The 24,798-nt window shown below is 42.6% G+C and overlaps 2 protein-coding genes across 4 annotated transcripts in view; one reads left to right on the plus strand and one right to left on the minus strand.

Annotated features, from left to right (window-relative positions):
* The window catches only part of INTS8 (integrator complex subunit 8), a 30,623-nt gene extending 29,796 nt beyond the window's left edge, over positions 1–827 (plus strand). For both annotated transcript variants that reach the window (XM_020785299.3, XM_020785300.3), the window contains exons 27-28: positions 182–225; positions 606–827. In XM_020785299.3, coding sequence (XP_020640958.3) covers positions 182–225; positions 606–722 — 161 coding nt within the window. In that variant the 3' untranslated portion in view covers positions 723–827. The remainder of the gene's footprint in view (positions 1–181; positions 226–605) is intronic.
* On the minus strand, positions 1–24,798 carry CCNE2 (cyclin E2). 2 transcript variants are annotated; one of them, XM_072999140.2, is made up of 12 exons: positions 24,728–24,798; positions 21,323–21,360; positions 20,722–20,824; positions 19,540–19,590; positions 17,999–18,150; positions 16,453–16,588; positions 13,876–14,022; positions 12,011–12,106; positions 11,243–11,377; positions 9,812–9,923; positions 2,742–2,896; positions 1–1,795 (listed from the first exon to the last, which is right to left on the minus strand). In XM_072999140.2, the coding sequence occupies exons 2-12, from the start codon at positions 21,334–21,336 to the stop codon at positions 1,697–1,699; spliced, it is 1,200 nt and encodes a 399-aa protein (XP_072855241.2). In that variant the 5' UTR covers positions 21,337–21,360; positions 24,728–24,798; the 3' UTR covers positions 1–1,696. The 2 variants fall into 2 exon arrangements, with proteins under 2 accessions (XP_072855241.2, XP_020640963.3); XM_020785304.3 differs by lacking the exon at positions 24,728–24,798 and adding an exon at positions 22,253–23,140.

The raw sequence follows: 24,798 nt of genomic DNA on the forward strand, positions 1-24,798 counted from the left end.
TGTGGCAGGCACAATGGCTTTTATTCTAGAAACAAGGAAAAAAAGACTGCTCACAGAAGGAAGGACTTTGAGGGTAAAGATCTTGAAACTTTAAAGAGATGTACAGGTTTGCTCAGTAAAGATTACCTAACATTAGATAGTTTTGCTCATTGTGCTCTAGATTTCCTGAACAGCATTTCAGACCTTCATCATAAACGAGGTGAATCAGATAAAAAACAAATAGCGGTAAGTTACATTTGTTTTAGAAAAAGTTTCAACAAGTGCCTTTACTTTGTTACCTGCATGTGATTTCTTTCCTGTAGTAAACTATAGAAAGATTAGGACAGGCCAAGACCCTAAACTGTGTTACATTTGAGAGGCCCTTTAACATTAGCAGAAACTTGGGTAAAACATTTTGGTTTTTAAAAAAGATGTTAGAAGTCTCAGACTAATCTTAAACTGTTAGTTTTTGTGTAAGCCTGGTACATTATGCAGTCACCGCATAAAGCTACCAGTCCAAATTGTAGTTAACGTAACCCTTCACTCCTTTAAAAGTATGATGATCTAAATGCAGTTCTTACAACTGACAGGTTGCTAACATGGTGAATGCTTGTTTGTACATTTAGATTAAAGCTATTGGGCAGACTGAGCTGAACTCTAGTAATCCGGAAGAAGTGCTACAGCTTGCTGCTCAGCGACGAAAAAAGAAGTTTCTTCAAGCAATGGCAAAACTTTACTTTTAGAATCTTATTTTAAATACAACATGGATGAAATGTGGCGCCTGCAGTATACTCCAATATTGTATTTAATTCAAGAGACTTTTTTAACAATACATATTTATAAACACACTGTGTGGTATTTTCCTATTAGAAAACTTAAATTCCTCTGTTTTTACAAGACTATACAGAAGGAGGTTATATTTTGTAATGCATTTCAAACAGATTGATTCAAACCAGAATGAAGAGTGCCAGTCTTAACAGTAAATTACTGTAGGCAGAGCTAAGCTCTTCCTACTGCTTTTGTCAGGGCTATTCTATTCCAGTCTAGTTATTTTCCTCCTTGCATTGTGGCGGCTTGTTCCTGTGTTGACATGGTAGCACCAAAAGAGGTAGTATGCACAGTTGTTTGCTGAAGATGTTTTTCCAGTTTTTAGGAGTACATTAGCATCTCCTAGGAGTAGGCTCAAAGTTTACTACGTCATTTCACCCCTAATAATTCATACCAAAGATTAAATCAGTTCCTCCTCATTCCATAGCTACACTACTTAAGTGTATAGAAGTAGGAAGGTTGACTTAGTAACCTTTTGTTTTCACAACAGATGCACAACTCTGCTCTTTTGTCACGTATTAGATGAGCGTGTCTCCTCCTCTCCCAAGACGGGCAAAATGTTTTGGCAGCTGGCATGGTAGCATTCTGCTTAGCTTGCACACAGCTAAACCACTAAGAGACTCAACTGGATTCATCAGCCAATAAAAGAAGTTAAAAATTCATAGTTTGTGAATTTAAACTGCTCAAAAGATGTTTGATCTTTGTTTGGCAAGAAAGCTTGTTAGGCTGCGAACTTGAAGGTGCACGACAGTTTGCATTGGAGTTTCCTTCTGTTACACTTGATGTTTTTCCCAGCCATTTGCCAAGTGTAAAAAGTTCCATTAGTATTCTTCAAGAGTCTTAAGATAAGAGTTCTTTGATTTGGTACACATTCGTAGAAGGTGCAGTTTCACTTCTCAGAGCTCTTTGGAGGGGTGATTATTCCTCCTGTAAACAGTGGTGACAGCTGGCCTGGCACTGAAATGGATGCTTCGTAGTTCACTTCCTCCTGTTCATTGAGAACAACAATAATTATTGTGCTGGAATTAGTAAGACAACTGCTTTTGTTTTGTTAACTCCCCTTGTGGACAGGCTGCCATTCCTAGATCCATGAGAAAAGACAGCCATTTCCTGAGAGGCTGGACCCAAGACATAGTCTGTATTTTTATCAGCCATAAGGGTTCTTCCAGACTCGCCTGCTACTGATTCTTAAATATTAAAGTAATATTTTTTGCCTAAGGCTGACCCATGGTTTCTGGGTTGCATCGCTCATGCAAACTATGCTTATTTCAAGTAAAGCATCGTGTAAGTCGGTTTCTGCCTGCACCGAGACGTTCGTGCGTTCAGGAAGGTCTGAAAATAGTTTCAGGCAGTGACACCTGAATAGGGGTCTAGTAATCACTTCTATTTTTGGTAAAAATGTAGACTAAGAAACATGTCAGCTAATAGTCTTTCATCCTAGTTAATCATTTCAGGGACTGCTACTCAAGAATACTATGCTTTTTTCCCAGTAAGGTAAGAACATGAGTAATTTTCTAGTATAAGAAAGTATAGAGCTCAGAGCAGATAATTTGATTCCATTAAGATAAACACATTATTACTTCTTCCTTTATCAGCAGTTAGGTCTCACAAGTGGACCCCAATTTGCCATTCCTCTTGCTGACTGGTGCCTTCACTGTTTTTGTTTTTCAAATTTTAAGTGTCCTCTTCTAACATGCCATTTATTCATAATTGAAATCAAAGCAACTAAATTTGGTCCAGAGTCCTCATTAGTTACTTTAAACTCTTCCACAGAGCTATATAAATATGGGTTTTCCATCTGAAATGGTAAGAATTTGTAACAAGGCACACCATTACACTAGAAACAGCTTAGAAATACAGTAGCACCTCTTTCGAGATGTGTTATCACAGAAAAATCAAGTGACTTTGGAGAGAGGGAAAATAACCAATCTTACCAGCATGTCCAAATAGTTTGTATGAGTTTGTATATTATGTCTATCTTCTGGTGCAATCTTCTTAAAATTCTTCAATTTCACTGGGTATTTTTTCACTACTTTAGCAAAGGGTTCCATCCACTCTACACACTCTGCAATACTGACCTGATCTAATCCTAAAAAAAAGAAAAGACAAATTTGTATGCCAGCTGTTCCAGGGCTGGGACCCAAAGGGGCTTGCAACCTAACTAAAAACAGCATCCAAAGAGCAAGTTACAAATACTAAAATAATTAAATCAGTTACATGTTAAAACATAATCTAAAACATATCAGGAAAAATACCAATGGCAATTTACATGAAAAAGAATCGGCATATCCAGGTAAGAGCCATGTCCTTAGCAGGTAGTCTGTGGCTAAAGGCCTGCCTGTCAGTTTTTTCCTGCCAGCAGAGGGTCAACAGAGAAGCAAGCAACCTAGCCTTCCTTGAGAGGGCTTCAGCTAGCAATCAGAATGCAGTGTTTGAGACCAGATGCAGTTTCTCAATTGAAGCAGCCCCACATAGACCACACTGTTGCAGTCCAGGTAGGATGCAACTGACATGTCTTGCTGTAGCCAAGTCAGGCAGCTCAAGGCATATGCAGAGCTAATGCACTAGCATTAACTGGAAACTGGAACTGCTTTTTTTGTAGGGGGCAGCATTGATCACTGGCCATTCAGGCTCAGGATTGAATCCAGGAGAACACCCAAGCTGGATATAATTTTTTCATTAAGGCAACACATGTTATTTCAGACCTGAACTAGATAGAGAGGTTACTTACCTGTAACCATGGTTCTTCGATTGGTACTATGTGAATCCACACAAATGGGTTAAACTGTGCCTGCACAGGACTCTTTGGAATATTGTAGAGCTAAAATAGTTGACCAATAGAATGTCTCCCTGTGTTGTGCATGCCCCACCTGCCCATGGTACCTCAGTTCCGAACATCCGCCAATGTCATAGCTCTGAAAATTACAAAGGTCTAGACAACCCGTGGCGGACAGTGGGGAGGCTGGGTGGGACATGTGGATTCACAGAGTACCACTCGAAGAACCATGGTTATAGGTAAGTAAACTCTCTTTCTTCTTTGTGGTCTCTGTGAATGCACACAAATAGGTGACTAGCAAGCTCACTTACCAGCAGGAGGGCCGTCATGGTAAAACTGAACTCAGCACAGCCCTTCCAAAACTTGCTTCCTTTTTGGCTCTGACATCCAGCCTGTAATGTGTCACAAAGGTCGATGGTGTAGACCAAGTAGCTGATCAACAAATGTCAGAGACTTCAATGCCACAAAGCCAGGCAGTAGAGGTAGCCACAGCTCTAATGGAATATGCGTTCAATATATATGGCGGAGCCTTGCCAACCAGTTCATAGACTAAAACAGTGGCAGAAACTGCCCATCTAGAAACTGAGAAGAAACCGGACAACCTTTTCAAGAACCGTGGAAGCAAAGAAACAGTCTAGGAGATTTGCGGAAATCCTTAGTTCTAGAAATATAAAAGTCCAAAGCCCAATGAAAATCAAGGGAATGGAGCATGCGCTCAACATTGAAAGAGGGGTTAGGAAACAACATTGGAGGATCAAAGGCTGATTAACATGGAAACTCGAAATCACCTTAGGGAGGAATGACACATCAGGATATAAGACAACCTTGTTGGGGTGAAACTGTATATATGGTGCATCAGACCGCAATGCAGCCAACTCACTTGTCCTCCGTGCAGACTTAACAGCCACAAGAAACAAAGTCTTAAGAGAAAGAAGTTTTAGAGGAGTAGAAGCCATAAGTTCAAATGGTGGGTGCGTAAGAGCCTGCAAAACAGTCTGAAGAGACCATTGAGGGATTGGAGGCCATACATGTGGACGAATGTTACACAAACCCTAAAGGAACCTCTTCACAGTCGGGTGCGAGAATAAGCAGGAAACGTATGAACCCAAAGGCTGATAAGAAACAAGGGCTGAAATATAAACCTTCAATGTGGAATGCGCCAGCCCGAGATCAAACAAATAATGCAGGAAAGCAAGAAGAGTATCTAATGAAGCTGGAACAGCCAAAAAACCTCTGGACGCAGCAAACTTGGTAAAGACAGATCACTTATAAGGATATAACAATTTGGTTGCAGGTTTCCTAGACTTATCCAACACTTCCTTTATACTGAGAACCCTCCACACCGTGAGATGGAGCGACTTGGTATTGGGGTGAGACCTTGCCTCTGTCCTGAGGAATGGTTGGGTAGGTCTCAGGAAATCAGATGCGATGGTCTTGAGAGTGGTAAACCATGGTTGCCGAGGCCACCATGGAGCTACCAGGATGGCATAGGCTCACAACTGGTGGATCCTGACATGTATATACATATGTATGCATACGTATATATAGTCACATACATATACATACACACACACAACTGATGTAATGCTGACATCAGTTGTGTGTGTGTGCATGTATACGTATGTGACTATATATGATTTCTTATGATACCTTGATGCAATTGCTCTTACATGGAGGATGTGTTTTTGTCATGTGGCACAGTGTAAACTGCAAGCAAGCGTTCTGAGTTTGGGTTCAATTGTTCTTTGAATGAGAGGGATGGGAGGAAAAAGATAGAGAAGGACAGCAATCCCAAGTCACCAAGACAGCATCGCTCAAAGAACCCATGCCTCTCCCTGCTCAAGAACAAAACATTTCACACTTTGCATTGATCTGAGTATCAAAGATGTTGATGGCAGGTGTGCCCCACCTGTTGCAGATATGGGCGAACACAGAGTCGTCAAGAACCCACTAGTGAGTTTGAGTGGTCAGGCCACATCGTTGTCCTCTGTTGATACATGGATGGCGGTCGAAAATATGTGGTGATCGTAGCACCACTCCCACAGGTGGATCGCTAAGTACAGAAGGGACCAAGAGTGAGTGCTTCCCTGATTTTCTGTGTAATACAGAGTGGTCATGTCTGCAGCCACCTGCACTCCACGACCGACCACTAGAGGATAGAAAGCATGAAGAGCCTTGATTACTGCCAACATCTCGAGAAGATTGATGTGTAGAAGCTTCTCTGAGTTGGTCCACAGGGCGTGGATCTTGTGAACGCCACAATTCACACCCCAACCCATCAGACTGGCATCTGTCATGATCTGAGCTGAAGGGGCCTGAAGGGTCAGCCAATTAGAAGATGCGGCACGAAAATCCACCATGTCAGTTGGCTTGCTAACTTTGGAGTCACACGGAGGCATTTGGCAGGGTTGTCTACTAGAAGATTGAACTGAGACAGGTATCACACCTGTAGAGAGCGCATCTTCAATTGAGTGTGAGGAGGAGCAGACATAGTGGAAGCCATAAGGCCTAAAAGATGCTGCATGTGATGAGCAGAAACCCTGGCATATGGCGGAACGGATGAATAGCCCGACTCAATTTGTAAATCCTTTCGGAAGGAAGGAAAACTATGGCTCTGTTGGAGTCCAAAACTGTGCCAATGTAGTCCATGGTCTGAGATGGTTGAAGATGGGACTTCGCAAAGTTGACCTGGAGACCTAGATCTGCCAGAGTTTGTAGAGCAAAACTTGTATCCTCTTGTGCCTTGGTGTAAGAGCCAACATCGATCAACCAGTAGTCTATATAAGGAAAGACCATGATATTGTGCAGACACAGGTAGGCTGCTACTGGAGCTAAACGCTTTGTGAAGGCCCTTGGGGCAGTGGCAAGCCCAAATGGCAGGGCGCAGAACTGGTACACTGACTCCATGAAGACAAAGTGGAGATATATGCAATGATGCTCATGGATGGGAATATGACAGTAAGCGTCCTGTAAGTCTATCACCACAAACCAAATGCCTGGAGAAAGAAGTGGAATGACTGACTCTAAGGTGACCATTCGGAAATGCCTTGGACGCAGGTAAGTATTGAGGAGCCTGAGATCTAAGATTGGCCGCAGTCCGCCATCCTTCTTGGGAACCGTAAAATTGTCGGGAATAGAAGCTGTCCAGTGCTTCTTGAGAAGAAATGTGTTGAATAACATGCTTCTGGAGAAGAACAGGGACTTTGTTTTCTAGAGTAGGTGAGTAAGCTGTGTTCTTGAGGCGACCGACAGGAGGAATATCTGAGAACTCTAAAAGGTAACCAAAACGTATGATGGCAAGCACCCAAATGTCCTTGGTGATGAAAGACCACTTGTTGAAGAAAGGGGCTAACTGGGGGAGGTGGGATAGATTGATAGAAGGATTCAACCAGACAGTCAAAGATATTGTTTATTCTTCTTGGCATGGTGACGGAAAGCCTTGTCCACGTTGACCAGAAGCCTGTGCCTGGAAAGAGATGGTAGCAGAAGATGGAGGATTTGATCTTTCTTAAGCAGAAGGTTTGTAAGGGTGATATGTTTGATGAGGTTGTTGATAACACTGCTGTGAGGTGAAAGGCCTACACCACTGATAAGGTTGGTATCGAGGTTGCTGAACATAATAAGAGTGAGCTGTCTTCCGGATCTTATGTAAATTGTCCATCACCTCATCTATTTTCTCATTAAATAGGTCGATACCATCAAACGGGAGTTCTTCAATACGGGACCTAGCTTCGTCATTGATTCCCACTGAACGCAGACAAGTGTGCCTCCTGAAAGCAATAGCCAATGTCATGGCTATTTCAATATCGATGTTGACCCCGATGTCGATGACTTCTTCGACTTGGACACCTTCGAAGAAGCTCTCAAAGAAGGGGTAGAAGAAGCCAGCGCAGTGGGATCAGGATGAGGAGTAGGGGGTGCAGGAGTCATAGTAGGTTCCATGGCTGCTGAGCTCGACGGTGTTAACGACTTCTCCCAAAGATATGAGCAGAGCCCCTATAAGTGGAGCTTAAGGGCAGGTTTGGTTAGTTTTTTACACTCCTGACAGGAGTTGGGCTGGTGCCACGGCCGCAGAATAAACAGCGGCCGTGGCCGCCCGTAAAAGTAATCTTGTTGGCACATGACGTACAGTATTTCAACAGGCTTGAAGAGGCCATAAAATCTGGCGGGAACAGGGAAAAGGGGGGGAAAAGGGAAAAGAGGAAAGGACTCACGGGGAATGTTAACGACTGCAGTGCAGGATCAAGTCGAGAAGACAAAATACCAAAGTATCAAGACAAAGTCTGTAATCCAAATTGCAAGCGGTAACCAGTCCAAAGGTCAAACACGAGACATAACAATGGTAGCCAATCTGAAATGTAAGTATCGTAAATCAGGTCAGTCGAAGTCAAAATACTCCAGAGATCAGAAAAATGTAGTCAAGAAAACAGGCCGGGATCAAAACCAGAAAACTTGAAAGAATTGAAAACAGCTCTAGGCGTCGCGAGAGAGTCCAATTGCAACAGTGGCAAAAAGGAACTAAGGTACCACGGGCAGGCGAGGCATGCGCAACACTGGGAAACGTTCTATTGGTCAGTTATTTTTGCTCTAGAATATTCCGAAGAGTCCTGCGCAGACGTAGTTTAACCCATTCATGTGCATTCAAAGAGACCACGAAGAACTAAATGTTTCCTCCAGGAGTCCCTCAAAATAAGCCACTACATGCTCTAGCAGGTTATATTGGAGACGACCTAATAATTATCCATTCTGATGGGGTCCAAGGAAAGTACCCCCTTTTAAGTGCATTGGAATCCTGCCTTCCTGAAGTCCATCTGTAAGTAAGGAGAGGTAATTGCCTCTCCAAGGACCTTGTCCAAATCCTTAGGTTGTGAAAATGGAAAAACATCGCTAGATAAGAGGAGCCAGTTACAGCCTTTGAAACATCTGTTGTGGAATCCAAATCAGAACAGAGTTGAGCGATTGTATCTGCAAAATGACATGCAGATTTTTCACAGTGGTAGTCAAGTGGTCTATGCTCCCCTCCCATTATGCTAGAGCATAATGGACTCTTTGCTGCTCAAAATAGCTCCCTTGGATAAGTCTGAGCAGATGCAGTGCTGGCAATGAGTGATTCTTTCCTGCCAGCACTGCGGCTTAGTAGGTTTTCCACTGAATTCTAGCACTCATGACACTCATTTGGATGAAGAAAAGGGGGAAACTAGAGAAAGTTTTCAAACTAGTGATATGGAGCCTTGTATATGGTACTTGTTATAATATGAAAAAAGTTCAGGAGAATTAAATTTCATGGAATTTCATTGCGAACCATATCCAACTATCACTCTGACAACAAACCCAACCACTGAGAGCCAACAAGATGATATTCAGAACAGGCTTCAAAAAACTAGGAGGCAAGTCATCGACAACACACAGGAGAAACTCAGGGTCTGCAGAAACCACCACCCCCCAAAAAAAACCAAAAAAAAAAAAAAACCAACCCCAAAATACAGCTCAAGATAGATGGAACATGTTCAATAGCTAGAATTAGGAGCAAGTTAGAAAAGAAATCTGAAGGAGGGATTAGTTGCCAGGGAATGGACTGGCACTAAAGACGGGAAGGTGTTACAGTATACCATTCTGTAGGCAGATAAGTTGAAAGAGCAGGCCAGCTGAAAGCATGCAGTGATGGTGAGAAAAGTGGAAGGTGAGCAGTTTACATGTCTTTGTGCTATTGCTCATTCCTTGCTTTGTCTTCTCCAACTGATGGAGAAGAGGGAAGGAAAGAAACAGAGCAGAAGAATGAGGAGAGGGAGGAGTAAAAACAAAAATCTACAAATTAAAGCCCCATCTTGTGTGTATAGCTGATTTCCTGAATCACTTGGGAAAGTATTTTTAAATTTATTCAGACAAAAGTGAGAGCTGTGGTTAAAAGTTAAGGAAGAGTTCCAAGATTTTAATGTAACTGTGCTTGAGGTAGGGAAAATAAAGCTCAGAAGGAAGCAGGAAGTTGTAAGATGAAAGAAAAAATGGGAAACAAGGGCACAAGAGAAGGGGACCTATGAAGCTAGGGCCTTCTGGGAAAATTCCTCTTTCACTCTTTTTATTTCTGCAGCTGGATCCCACTTGGATATTACCAAGTTCCAAATCTTAGGGGCCATCAGGTGTAACTGTATATCTGTTGCAGACACGGACATCTCCCTGTGTTACAAGAACCAAGACAGACTCGAAGCAAACAAGGAATGGTTACTATACCTGAAACTTTTTCAACTACCGATACTGAGGTATAATGGCAGAGGGCAGATGCTGCCAATATCCTATACTGAAAATCCAGAGAATCAACATCTAGAATACAGAGATCTAGAAGCTGTAGAAAGAAACCACACATTCTGTTAGGAAGATGTCAGTATAACCATGAAGATACCAAACATTACAAAATGGAGTAACAGTTCATTGCAACATTACCCAAATAACATTAGAAATATCAGCAACCATTGTTTGGGCTGTACCAATAGGACCAGTATCACAAAGTTCATGTTACCTGTACCAATATAATTCTGCTCCCCCCCCCATGGTTAAACTCTCAGCCTTTAAAATAAAGCTGTCCACAGGAGATCTGATAATCATCAGTTGGATCAGGCTGAAACATTTGATGAAATGGCTGCAAGTTACGAGGGCAGGCAAATTTCAGTTATGGATCTCATTTTTCACGAGACCCCTATGATCTATAAACCAGAAAACAGGTGCACAATCCTTATACTTAACAGTTAAAGAATTCTGAGCCTAGGAAATTTTTCTGAGTATCAAACCTTATGGAACACACCACTCTTTCATACAGAAATCTACTGCTGGTTACCCTCCCAAGCTTTTTTCATTTGTGCTGTTCATGGCAGGGAGAATATGATTGCTATTCAAGAATTAAAGATCAGAAACCCGTGGTGCTCTGCGAAGCTCATCCACATAGGTAGCTCGAGATCTACCTTGAGTACACACACCTTTTCCTTGAGATTATCACTGTTCCCCATTGCATTCCAAAACAAACATAAAAGGAGCCATGCTGGCTCAGATGAAAGAAGGGTCTCTAACACTATGCGCCACACTGGTCAAATAAGACGTACCACAAGCAGCATATTGGCAACCTCCCACTTGTTTTCCTAAAAACTACCAAGGCACACTGACTCAAAAGTGAACTAATTAACTTTTGTGCTCGTTCTGTAAAAGCTTAGTGTAGCAAAGACAGGTTTTTTTTAATCATCTTTTAATTCTTTTGGAACTGAAGGATGCTTTGAAAAACATTTTATAACATCCAGAATGGAACTGAAGAATTTGCATGTGCTTGTATGTGCACATATACTAAACCCTTCATCCTCAGCATAACCTGTGCGTTTTGTAGTCTACTAAATGCTGCATTACAGAACACTCTTATAAACTAAGACATACAAAGACAGAAAATTTAAGCCAATGCAATGAAGAAAAGAACTGGGACAGCTATATGGGAGTGATCTGCAGGCCACATGGCCTTTTGGGCTTGTATCCCAATGTCTCTTTGGCATCTAGTCAGCGCAAGATCTTCCAGTTACTTCCAACTGACATGTATCAACTGTCAAGAAGCCAAGGTCTTTCTTCCAGGTCATAATTGTTAGCTTGATACCATTATGCACTGTATGCTCCAGCACAAGAACTCACCTGTGCTATTTCAATGAACATTTCCTGAGAATATTGAGGTAGCAGCACCTTTGGAATATCTTTCGCAGCATCCACTTGGAGATAGAGGTTCAGCCAAGAGACAATTGACACAGGGCATAGCTCCCACTTTAGAGCCTACAGATATTTGAATATCAGAACATGACTTTAGGTTAGCCAAGTACAATAGTTTACCTATTGTGATGCCTAATATCTACAACCTCAGCAAGCAAATTTTAATTCTCAGCTTTCAGGCAGAAGAATGGGTTAGTTCCTTTGCTGCCCAGGTGAGACAAAGGACACACAACAGAAAAGCATTAAAATAAAAAGGCTTCACTAGACCACAGAAAACAATTTTACATCCTCATCTGCTGTTCTGTGTAATATCAGAGAACTCAATGAACCTTTTTCCAGATTAAATGCTTTTTAACAGAGTAAAAAAATTGTTTCCCAGTAAAACCAAGCAAACTATTCTGCCATCACATACCTTATACAGATATAGTTAATGTTTTTCAGAATCTTTGTACTAGAAGTTTTTAGCTGCTTCCAATCCTGATGAAGTCAGGACATTAAGCTTTAAGTGACCGGCTGTTCCTTTACAGAGAATGTATCCTAGTGGATTTTATGACATACATCACTTCTATGCAATCAGATTCAGAGTGTGGCATTTGATTTTGGCAATGTTTAATTAAACAGCCAATAGAGCAATTCTTAGAATATTGTCTCTAGAACTGTGCTAGCTTAGAATTGTCTGCATATTCATTATGTTACCTTTAGTACAATGAGCTCCATCTTTATAATGTCATCTTCACTGCAAGCACCGTCAGTAACATATGCAAACTCCTGCAGTTTGGGAGCATATATCTCCTTATTAAAAGAAGAAAACAAAAACAGTATTAGACCACAACTGATCAGCATAGTGCTCCACACCACTATTAAGTAGACTGCTAATTTTTTAATTTGAGTAATTAGTCATGTACAAGGTTGGTAGCCTGTGAGCACTGTTGATAACATGCAGGGGTTTATCTGGCTTCTTCATTTCCTTCACCAATCAATTCAGTAAACGACAACATTTTTGTCATAATTTACTTACACTTGCCAGTTGAAAACCTGTGGGTACTCTGAAGCTACTACCAAGAATTCATCTGCATGGTCATCAAATGACAAATGAGCCCTTTCCCAAATGGGAAAGTGATTGCAAATTGGGGGGGAAATTGATTAGCAATGTAATTCCTGGTCACACAGATGTGTTTGGCTGTATCAATTAATTAAGGTAAAGCAGGAACTACAGTTTGCAAGAACAAAAAGGCATTTCCTCACTATAAGGACATATAGTTATGATGATCAAAGGACGAACCACAAGAGGAGCCAGTTCACAGAAGTGGTGCTCCCATGCAATCCCAAATAGGTCATAAACACAGTGGCAGTTCGACAGCCAACTGCACGAGGGTGTAAAACCCCAAGTTAAAGTGGTTTTAATGTATTGAATTAGGATTTTATAATAGGGTTGGTTTACATGATTTTATTATATATTTTAACTAAATAAGGTTTTTATTTATTTAAGGAATGTGTAATCTTTTAGTGGAAAGGCAGAACATAAATGTATTAAATAAATATTTAGCTTCCAATCATAAGGGCGCCCCCTTTCCTTTCTCAGTTACTGCACTCAAATGGACTTTCAACAAGATATATATTTAGTTTTGATATTTTTAAGATATTTTGTATCTGATTTTAATGTACTGTACATTACCTTGAAATGAAAGTTATGGATGAAGGCACAATTTACGCATTTTTTAAAATAACAGAAAATCCTGTTGTACATTTCAGTCTTGAAGATGGTATCACTGGCAGGGGGAGATTTTAGGTAATGAAAGATATCCGCCTTTGGTCTTATGGTTTGTCTGACACTCATGTAATCACTTTCATTGTATGCAAATGGTGGGAATCCTGGTGTGGAAAGAGGACATCTCTACTTACCAAAAATCTATCCCTGAACTTGGGATAATTACCCAACAACTTGGAAGGAGAAAATCTCTACTTACTAAAGATCTATCTCTGCTGGTAACATTATCTACCAGCAGAGGTTTTCAGTAATTACAATTTTCTATCTTCACTTGTTTGCGTGTGCAACTTATGCAACAGAATTTTGGCCAATTAATGCAACACAGTTATGGACTTTAAAAAGTATTGTCATCACGAAAAGAAAAACTTCTTGGAAAAGATAACGATGCTAGTAAAAACTGAAGGCAACAGGGAAGATCAAACAGAAGATGGATTGACTCAGTAATGGAAGCCATAGCCTTCAATCTGCAAGAGCTGAGCAGAGTTGTTAACAAACAAGAACTTTTGGAAATCGTTAATTCATAGGGTTACATAGGCCGAAGCAAAGAGGCAGTCCTGAAACAAGCAAAACCAGGGAGCTGGACGGAGACAAATTGTATTTGTCTTCAGTGTGGAAGGGATTGTCACTCTCGAATTGGCCTTCTCAGCCACACTAGACGCTGTTCCATTACCTCTATTCAGAGCACGTTACCACAGTCTCTTGAGACTGAAGGATGCCTACTACTAAGGGTTACATAATGAAGATACATTGCCCACTGTATGATTCTATGACCGGTTCTTATACAGCTACTTACCTCAAGCTTGGAAGCAATGAAAAGTGTTGTAATTCCTATAAGCTGAAGCATGGTTTTGCTTATATTCTTCTGAGTCAACATGAATCTATCAAAAAAGTCTTGTGCCAAGTAGAAAGTTTCCCTGTGGAGTGTGTATACCTCACAAACCTGTTACAGAAATTAACTTGATTTATTTAATGATTCCTTGAACTTAAGACAATATCCCAAATAACAAGCCTCTACAATCCTTCCTCCCTTTTATAAACTATTTTTGCCTTTAAATTTTTCATTAGTGTAAACACACACACACAAAATCAGTATTTTCTACTGCCAGTATTCAACAGGATCTCCAGAACATATTACCATCCAGGGAAAGGCTTTCAATTTTCTGATTTTAACACTATTTTAGATCACTTCCAATGTTTTTCAAACTAAAACTCCATACTTTTGTCATGTCCACACTGTTCCTGCAAGTTACAGTTAACGCACATCCATAGAATTTGAAAGACTTCCCATTACTAGGCACACACATATTCTGGCAGCTACAACAGACATTTCAGTTTGAAAATAAATTGATAATTTCCAATCCATAGATTGGTCTGGGAAATGTAATCCTACATCTGGATGCCCATGCAATTCTCACGATCCTGCCTTGTTAGGCTGGCTAAGGCTTTTGGGAGTTGCAATTAGAGATGCGCACAAACCAAAAAAATGGCAGTTTGTGATGATTTGTGGTTTGTGGCTAACCATAAACCATCCAGAAAATGAACCGGTCCTTGATGTGTGGTGGTTTCAGGCCCATCTCTGCCCACCTGCCCACCACCACCATATGGTCTGTTTGCCACCACCAGAGGAGCTGGGTGGCTGTCTTTGCGCATGTACCCAGGGAAGCCTGGCACTAGGGCTTCCCTGACAGTGAGCTGGCTGGAAAACACATACACAGAGGCAGCCACCTGGCCTTTGGCAACGAAGCTGGGCGACTGCCTCTAAGCATGTGATCAGCTGGGTGGCGGGTGCATGTTCAAAAGCAGCAGCCCAGCTTCCCTGCCAGGGCCACTGCCTCTGAAGATGGTACTCGGGGGTCAGGGCACCCTGGGTGGCGGCAGCAGAGGTGGCAGCGGCGGCAGCAGCAGACAGGCCAAGGCAATGAAGGGGGCAGCAGGAAGGGGAGGATGGGCAATCCCAGTTTGCCAAAGCAAATGAAAGGTCAAGGGAAAAAAGTTCAGCATTTCATTTTGCTTCAGCAAACAAACCACAAACCAGCTCAGTTCATCATGGTTTCTGGTTCGCAAATCATTTTGTGCCCATCTCTAGCTGCAATCCAACAACATGCAGATGGTCGTATGTTATCTAGCTCTTCCCTAAAATAACATTAACAGCCTAAAGTACAGGCTGCCAATATTCTTGACTTCATGCAAAGCCACTAACAGTGGAGAGGAATCAACTCTTAACTTCCAACAGATATTTGACCTCTTTTTAAAATAGTTTTGCGGGAAAACCAAGTGCCTGCAAATTGTTTAAAAAGAGAGATTAAGTATCCATTGAATGAAAGAGGTGGCTTTGCATGAAAGCAAGAGCAATGCCAGTTTATACTTCAGGCTATTGATGATATTTTAAGCCAAAAGTACCCTGTCTCCCCAAAAATAAGACCTAACCTGAAAATAAGCCCTGGTATGATTTTTCAGGATGCTCATAATATAAGCTCTACCCCCAAAATAAGCCCCAGTTAAGTGAAACCCCGCCTGCCACCATTGTGCAGCAACCAGAAGATGATGACATGACTGTGTTTGAATAAATGTAGATGATTGTACATGAAAAAAACTATCTCCTGAAAATAAGTCCTAATATGTTTTTGGAGCAAAAATTAATATAAGACCCTGTCGTATTTTCAGGGAAACACGGTAGATAACATGTCATTGTCCAAATGTTGGATTGCAAATGTCAATTATTCTTTTTTACAGATGTGTAGCTTTGCCAGCTGGCTCGACAGCAGAGTAATTTGGGTACCAGAATCAGGCATTTGATTCCATACTGTGCCTCCTGGGAGAACAGCCTGTTTAGCATCAGGCAAGCTGTATGGCCCCAAAAGAAAAGACTAGTAAGCCACTTCTAAATACTTTGCACCCAGAAAATACTGGAAAGAGTGATTGTAAGTCAGATTCCACGTGAAGGCACATTATTATTGTTGCTGGTGATGGCTTTGGTAAAGCTCCATCATCACCTTACAGCAGGTTTCACAAGATCCACAGTGTATATATTCTTATTCATTCAAAACTAAGACAGTTTACAAATATTAGAACCAGTAAATTGACCAACTAAGGTTAACATAACCTATATGGATATTTTACATGAAATATAATAGGATCTAGAATATTAAGGGGCATCCTCTGAGCATTAAGCGTAGACAGATATTTGGAAATATACGGTGATAGTATAGCTATCAACATCCTTTGAAGTCAGAAACTGGTGTTATTCCACAAGAAATATATATTTAAGGTTAATTTTTTAAAAATAATTCAATTGTCAAGAACCGAAGGCATTCTGCAACTTCAGTGCTACTTTGTATAACTTACTAGGAATTCATACTTTCATACTTACTTCTAGAAGCCAGTCCAATAGGATTGCTCTCATGTGTGGCTGAAGGTTTGTGTGTAGAGTTGTGAAATGCTTACAATGGGAATATTTATTTTCTTTTTTGAGGAAGCTTAACCAAACATCTTTAGAGCTTGCCCAACTAAAACCAAGACAGATATTTATGTTTTAGTTTATGGGGGGAAACACACAAGTATTTCAACACGATAGAGCAGACAGCCTCACCAAAAAGTGATTCCAATTAATTCGGACTAGATGGAGGTTTGGTGGATCTAATTTGCTATTTCTAGAGTTCAGTGCCTTAATTTTTCAAAGAGAGAATCTTTAGGACCTAAACAGACTCTGCCAAGTCAGTTTATTATTTAATGTATTCCCTAGCTGCCTGCTCTTACTATCAAAGTAAGAATAAAAGACAAAAATATTCTCGCTTCATACTAAACTGTACATGGCACAAAAACTTGTGATAGGACTTTTTCTTCTATTTGGAATTGAAAAGCAGAGAATACTTTTTTAATTGGGGGGAATAAACTCTTTGATCCTTACACTGTTTCCAAGATACAATTCTGCAACTCATGTAAAACGGACATTATAAATATGCCTATACCCCTTTCCCCATGGAGACAACCCCATCATCTCCCAGAGTTGCTGCCTCTCTCTAAAGAAACCTTAGGTTACTTTTAAAGTTCAGCATCAAATCACAGATTGGATTTCACATGTAAACCCTCTGCTCATTCATTAAGCTTCTATTAAAAAGTAAACAGGAAGTTTGCTTGCACTTAAGGAATCAACACAATTGATGATTGGACACAATTAGACACAATTTTGTGTCCAACAACATCTGCAGGGTCATGGATCCACTCTGCTACTATATGCAAAATGTCTTGTTCTGGATTCCCTTCCCACTCCCCAAAAATTATAAAAGCAACCACACAACTACCACACTTGATGAATCACAGGCATTTCTCAGACGATCGTGAGTTGAAATATCTCTATATGTAACTTGCACCAGATTGTTTTCCCTTTGCTAATTTGATCAAATTATAAGATCAAACTGTCAACATCACACAATTTTGTTTTCCCTGTTATCTTTGAAAATATGCATAACACTCAAGCCAAGGACTAAAAGCAAGAACTTTAAAACATTAGCTGTCTTATTCATTGTGGTGTTGTTCTATTTCTTCCAAATGCCACTAGAACTGGCTCAAACGCTAGCCAGTATTATAGAGTGCACTAATAATGTTTTCAAGCCCCTTTTTTCATAATATAATAACGAACATCCTGTGGCACAACTCTGTCTGTGCAACAGGAATGCCATAATTGTCAGCAGCAGATTCTCACTGATTAAAAACATCCTTTTCCAATTTTGGGATTGCACAGCTGGCACATAATGAGATGATGTCGTGTGAACCCCAGAAATGGAAAAGGACGTCTTAAATAAGTGGCAATCCGCTGATGATGTTTACTTCTGTTGCGCAGGCAGACTGTGCCTAGAAGGGTTTTAGCCACTGATATACAGTAAGGCAACAACTGCTTTTCATTATGGCTAGCTTACCTAAGTTCTGGTAAAGGTGATGGATTTATGAAGAGATTCCTGAACCTGTATTTTTTGAATTTGGAGAAGTCAGTAGTTGTTGCTTCTTTGTGAGGAGTTTCTATTATTATGCAAGGAGAAATGCCACCAGATATTGCAGACGGCCAACAGTTCTACAAGTAAAATATTAAAAGATAGTTTTAAACAAGGACACAAATACCGTGGAACCTCAACTTACGTACTTAATCCGTATTGAAATGGTGTTCGTACGTCGAAACGTTCGTAAGCAGAAGCAAAATTTCCCATAGGAATGCACTGAAAACCATTTAATCCGTTCTGGCTGGTTTTTGTTCTTATCTAGAGGCGCCGTTCGCAAGTAGAAGCATTAGTTCCCATAGGAACTAATGCAAAGCCAGTTAATCCATCCTCTGCCACTAGGGGAAGAATTTTTCTTCTTTTGACCTAGGATGAACTTAGGTCAAAAAAAGGGCAGGAAAGGAGGGAGGGGGAGGGAACACCTTCTAAACAGAACACCTTTTCACCCAAGCATCTTTTAAACAAAACCAAGCACCTTTTAGCTTAGAAAAGGGCAGGATAACACCTTTTAAAAAGAACACATTTTTTCCATTCGTAAGTCAAAGCTCCGCAAGTCGAAGCAAAATTTTGCAAACGGAGCGGTTCGTAAGTCAAAATGTTCGTAGCTAGGGACGTTCGTAAGTCAAGGTTCCACTGTATAAACAGAGCTGTTTACAAATCAACAACAATATCTGTGTTTCACCCTTGGGAAATGACTTTTCCCTGTTCTTAATTATATGTTAAATAGACCATCGACTAATAAATGTTTTAAGCCTTGGAAATCAGATACCAAAGCATTTTGCCCAAATCTTTAGTATCATCAATATTTAACCTATTATACATTCTGAGAAGTCGAAAGGAATTTTGCCTTGGTGAAACACAGCTCAGTGTAAACAAAATGAAGTAATTAGAGATGGGGGATTTGTATTTTAATATACTCGTGGAGCTGGAGTTAACAAGAGGCCTGCCGCTGGGGGCAGACCGTCCACTCACATGTCCGCCGCCGCCACTGGCCCCGCTCATCCTTCCAATCGCTCCCGAGTGCCATTCTCTTCCCAGTAGGCTAGCCACTCCTGGCAGAGGGAGGGAGAACGAGTCTCCCTGCAAGGCTGCCGAATGGCGCTCCAGAGCGATTGGAAAGGAGAGGGGCCACTGCTGCCGCCGCATGTGTGAGTGGACGGTCCAGCCCCAGGGGCCGGTCCCTCGTTAACTCCAGCTGCATGGGGATATGAATACGAATTCCCCCATCTCTAGAATATTTATGTGTACGGCAACTAATACCTAATACTTTTCATACAACAGAAACAATACCCGCCAGACACTTAACAGTATTGATTCACCACCAGTTTTTCTAATAATTTTAAAACAAACTTCTTAAAAATTGCAGCTTTCCCCAACATCAAACTTCCTGTTCATGCTGTACATCCCAAACTACTTCGCGCCTGAGAGGTCAGTTTCAGAACAACATTTGTACAAGTCAGCACTACCTTAATTTCATACTGATGTCTCATGTTGTTCTCTTCCTTTCTCTTGGGATCCTTTGGAAAACACAGATGCACACCAATTAATAGCAAAGCAGAAACCAGCCAACATTTCTGTAGATCCATTAAGAATTCTGTCTTATTTTAGGGAATATCGAGGCCTTCACAGTTCACATCATGATTCTGAAAATCATTTATTAACTCCTGAAATATCTATGCAACCAAGCACCAAAGCCATTAAAATAGGTAATATAAAGATGCTTTCTAACCAAACAAAAAGAGAATAGTTAAAGGCTAAGACCAACAAGGAGCAAAACAGCCTTAATGGCATACAACATCACAAAACACTTGATGTACTGTATCCACAATTCTATACATAAGCAGGACCAGTGAAAATTTGAAAGATTTCCTAGCAAGGTGTCACCTAGCCCCCTCCCCTTGCTAACTTTTCTAGTGGCACTGGATTATAAGAGTTGTAACAGTTACTGTGAGCTATCTGACCTTCGAAGAATTGTGGTGCTGGAGGAGACTCTTGAAAGTCCCCTGGACTGCAAAGAAAACGAACATATCCATTTTGAAGGAAATCAGCCCTGAGTGCTCACTGGAAGGAGAGATCCTGAATCTGAGGCTCCAATACTTTGGCCATCTCATGAGAAGAGAAGACTCCCTGGAAAAGACCCTGATGTTGGGAATGTGTGAAGGCAAGAGGAGAAGGGGACGACAGAGGACGAGATGATTGGACAGCATCATTGAAACTACCAACATGAATTTGCCCCAACTCCCGAAGGCAGTGGAAGACAGGAGGGCCTGATGTGCTCTGGTCCATGGGGTCACAAAGAGTCAGACACTACTTAACAACAACAACCTGCCATTTTTAGTTTCCCAGAATACACTGCTCCAAAACATAGCAGAACATCTAAAGCTGTGTGTATTTCATCACAAACAAAAACTGCTTCATTGATAAGTTAGGGAGACCCAGCAGTTGAAGGCCTCTGGGGTTTCAGCATGTATCTGAGGGTGCCAGTCTTGTATATAAATATTATCCTATGCACGCAGGAATGGGGCAAGAAGTAATGACTTATCTATGAGTAGTCAGTAAATTCTTGGCTAGAATTTCAAATAATTTCATTTTATATTTTTAACTATTACTCTACAAAAATATCTAAAGCTTCTTCAATTCCTACTCACCTGCATTGCTTTTCGTTTTCTGTTCTGAAGAGATGCTGAAACCTGCAGTTCTTGTGGCGATGTATCCTGGCAGGGCTGATGCAATTTAGCTTGCAAACGACTGCTGCAGAAAGTTCAAATACATTCTTCCATGAAGGCAGTAGTGGAAAGTGTTGCTATACATATTAACAATGACAAAGAATCCTGAGGCACCTTAAAGACTAAGGCCAAGACCATATCCACTGGCAGCAGAATGAGCAAGCACACTAACACAGTACCCTCTGCACAAGTGGTGGCCCTATGACAAAAATGCAACTTCCATTTATGTAATGAAGTCTTGGATAGCCGAGTGCATAGTAAACTTCTATCAATCCTGTTCCTTGTGTGAGTGATCTGAGACCAGAAGATGATGGCCTAACAAATGTATCAGAGCATGAGCTTTCATAGACTATAAGCCCATTTCAATGTCATCCACTTCCATTTCTATGGGTACAAATACACAAGAGTATATATGATTGGAGGTGGAATTGTAGATAAGCCCAAAAAGAAATGAATCAAAGGCAGTACTAACAGTGGAAATTACATACTGTGGTTTATTATTTTTAAAAAATCATCAGATTACCTGCGCCTTGACATGGTATTAAAATCCGAGACACTTGCCTGCAAATGAAATAAGAGTTTCCATTAACTTAGTGATATTCTCTGAGCACTGTCTTGTTATATGAAGTGTCACACAGAATGATCCTAGTAGAGTTTTCAAGGTAAATCAGATTTTAAGGATTGTTTTTATCCATGCCATACCCTCCCGCCTGTCCCCAGTGATCTTCCATGGCCAGGTAGGGACTTGAAACCAGATCTACTGACCCCTAATCCAACATTCTACCCACCACCCCACTCCAGCTCTCAAACACTATTTAGTACAAACCAATTTGCATATTTCCTCAGCTACTGTTGCAGAAAAATATGAGACCACAAACAAAAGACTGATACATAAACCTAGGGGACGTCTAACTACAGTACATGTTCCCCAAACTGGGGCAAAGAACTCTAAAGTACAGCCAGGAGCATGCAAGTGCGCCACAGACACGCACCTGCCACAATCCTGTCCTTGGAACAGGAAGACCTCTGGGCAAACTATTCACACTGATCATTCTCCAGTCCTTGACACTGTTGCATACCTGAATTAAAGAGGTCACACAGACAGAACAATGCACCACAAATTAGGGACATCAATCCACACCTGGAATATGGTTGCCACACCTCAAAAAAGATATACTGGAACTGGAAAAGGTACAGAAGAGAATGACTAAAATGATGACTGGGCTGGGCCATTTCCCTTATGAGGAAAGGCTAAAGCATTTGGGGCTCTTTAGTCTATAGAAAAGGCGCCTGGGGGGGGGACATGACTGAGACATATAAAATTATGCAGGGTATGCATGAAGTGGATAGAGGGAATCTCTTTTCCCTCACACACAGTACCAGAACCAGGGGACATCCACTCCAATTGAGTGTTGGGAGAGTGAGAAAAAAACAAAAGAAAATATTTCTTTACCCAGTGTGTTGTTAGTCTGTGGAACTCCTTGCCACAGGATGTGGTGATGGCATCTGGCCTAGATGCCTTTAAAAGGGGATTGCAGAGATTCCTGGAAGAAAAGTCCATCACAAGTTAAAAGCCATGATGGATATATAATCCCCAGGCTTAAAAGGAAGGTACCTCAAAATGCCAGATGCAGAGGTGGGGTATCAGGAGACAGGTATCTAGTTGTCTGGTGTGCCACGGTGGGGCCACTGGGAGATACAGGAAGGGGTGGTGGGGCCACTGGGAGATATAGGAAGCTGGACTAGATGGGCCCTTGGCCTGATCAGCAGGGCTCTTCTTATGGTCTTATGAACTCTGTTCATCTCAGTTCACAGCAGTATTTTTGTTAGTAGACATAAGGTTAAGGTCCTCCTTATTACTCAAGGGCAATCTAGTCAATTTCAGGTTAACTAACTTCCATCTGTAACCTTTCATAATTTGGCAGTAGCCATTTTGTCCCATATTTTAAGGCCATGCTCCAGGCCCCCAACTTTTGTTCCCCCCCCCCAAAAAACTACCGCACCACCACAAATACACTTCTTGTGTATTTAAACACCATTCAAAAACAGAACTTTCATCCCTTCCTCCTCTCTTGACAATTGGAACAAACCTCTCTCTGCACAAGTAGCTAGTTTGTAGCTGAAAATATATTATATGTACTGTACAGTACATAGAAATCATGCATACAGAGGGTCCCCTCGCTTAATTTTTCTCAGAACCTTATGATGGCTCATTTACACCACAGAGGTGCATTGTGGTTCCTTTCTCTCATTCAAACAAACAATCCTAATCAGTTTCTCTCCCCCCCCCCCGACTCCCAAATTTTCTGCGGATCGCCGTTTGTTCAAACCCCCCCCTTCCGGGCCAAGCGTGGGGGAAAGGGCTTCAGAGACCGACCGACCCCCCCAAAAAAGGCTCCGATCTCCCCCAGAGGAGAGCCCTGCGTGAGGCTGCCTGCAGTCCCGCGCCAATTTACAGAGAGCGGGCAAGTCAGGGAGGAGGAGGAGGCGGCGACAGCAGCAGGCGAGGCTCTCCGGGTGTCCGCTCCGATTGCCGCCGCCCTCCCTCCCTCCCTCCGCCCGCGCGCGAAGGACGGTCCCCTTGGGGGGTACAACATAAGAACGGGGCGATGCAGCAAAAGGAGGAGAAGGGGGAGAAAGTCAGGCAAAAAAAGATGGAAAGGGGGGGATTAGGCGGGAGTTAAAGCACCCCTTCCTCGACTTTTCTTGCACGTCCTCATAAGGGGGGGGGGTTGGAAACCTATATTTATATAAAATCTGAAATACTGAGAGGGACTGGGGATGCAAAAGGGGGGGATTTAAGAAGCCCAATCCCTCTCTCGAGCTTCTTGCATTAAACGCGAGGTTCCCTCCAAGCAGATCAAACCTATACATAAATACAAACACACACACGCACCATTCCCAATCTTCCCCCCCCAAAAAAAACCCCTCCTGATCGGCAATATCTACCTCCCCCGTCAGCAGGCAAGGCAAGGCAAGGGCCGAAGTGGAGGGATACTGAAGGACCCAGACCTCCCCAACCTGGCTTCCTCTCTCCCGCCTTCCAGCCCTTCCTTCTCAAGGCGTCTTTCCCCCCCCCACCTCCGCGACCCCGCTTTCCCTCCAAGGTCCCACAGCCGAGAAAGAGGGGTGGATGTTGAAGGGGACACCCCTGGGGAGGCTGCCACCCCCTTCCCTCTTTTTTGCACGGAAGGAAGCAGAGCCTCCCTCCAAAAATCTGGTGTGCACACCCAGCAAGGCAGACCGCCCGAGTCAGGTTTCAAGAGCCTTCCCCCCACCCACAAGAGATCGATTAAAAAAAAGAAGCCCCCCAACACCCCCCAAGAAGGACTGCTTCTCACTGCGCCCAATGAGATATTCCCTCCTCCAAGCGCTGGAAGGAACCTTGGGGGGCTGGGGTGGGGGGCTCGGAACCACAGCCTCCCCCGATTCCTTGGGGGGGAGACACCCCGCTTCCTCGCCTCGAGACCCCTCACATTACCGTCCCGGCAGGTCCCCAAGGCCGGATGGGTCGGGGATCCCCGCTATTTCCTCCTCCCCGCCTCATTCTCCCTCCAAAATGCCAAGCCGGCAAACTGGAAGGCGGGCATCCCGCCTTCTCTCTCGCGCTCGCTTCCTTCTCCAGAGGGGAGACGGCGCTGGAACTCCCGCCACCCGCAGCCTTAGGAGGGCCACGCAAAAAAATATATATCCCCCACCCTACTCGGTCCCATGAAGGGCACCCCCTTTTTAGGTCCTCTTGGAAAGGGGGGGTTCACCCACGCTCGTCACCCCAGAAGCACCCTTGACACCCCCCCAACCACCCGGCGCGCTCCAGCCGGAGCGACGGGGCGCAGCTAAGGGGACCCCTCAAAGCTTGCCGCTGCCCCCCCAACCCCAACCCGCGCCCTCGCCCCACCAGCCCCCGTCACGACCGCCGCTCCCGTACCTCAGCCGCTCCTGCCGCCCAGCCCTGAACTGTGCTCAGCTGGCGCCGGCGCCAAGGCTCTATATAGGGCG

Source organism: Pogona vitticeps, chromosome 4 (genome assembly GCF_051106095.1).
Source record: "Pogona vitticeps strain Pit_001003342236 chromosome 4, PviZW2.1, whole genome shotgun sequence".
Taxonomy (NCBI): Eukaryota; Metazoa; Chordata; class Lepidosauria; order Squamata; family Agamidae; genus Pogona; species Pogona vitticeps.

Excerpts from the sequence above, each read along its gene's own strand:
- CCNE2 (XM_020785304.3), bottom strand. The coding sequence starts at position 22,360 with ATGGACTTTTCTTCCAGGAATCTCTGCAATCCCCTTTTAAAGGCATCT. Across the intron at positions 12,107-13,875 it reads TCATTGCTTCCAAGCTTGAG|GAGATATATGCTCCCAAACT; the intron begins GTAAGTAGCTGT and ends TCTTTTAATAAG. Across the intron at positions 2,897-9,811 it reads GGTAGTTGAAAAAGTTTCAG|GATTAGATCAGGTCAGTATT; the intron begins GTATAGTAACCA and ends TCTTTTTTTTAG.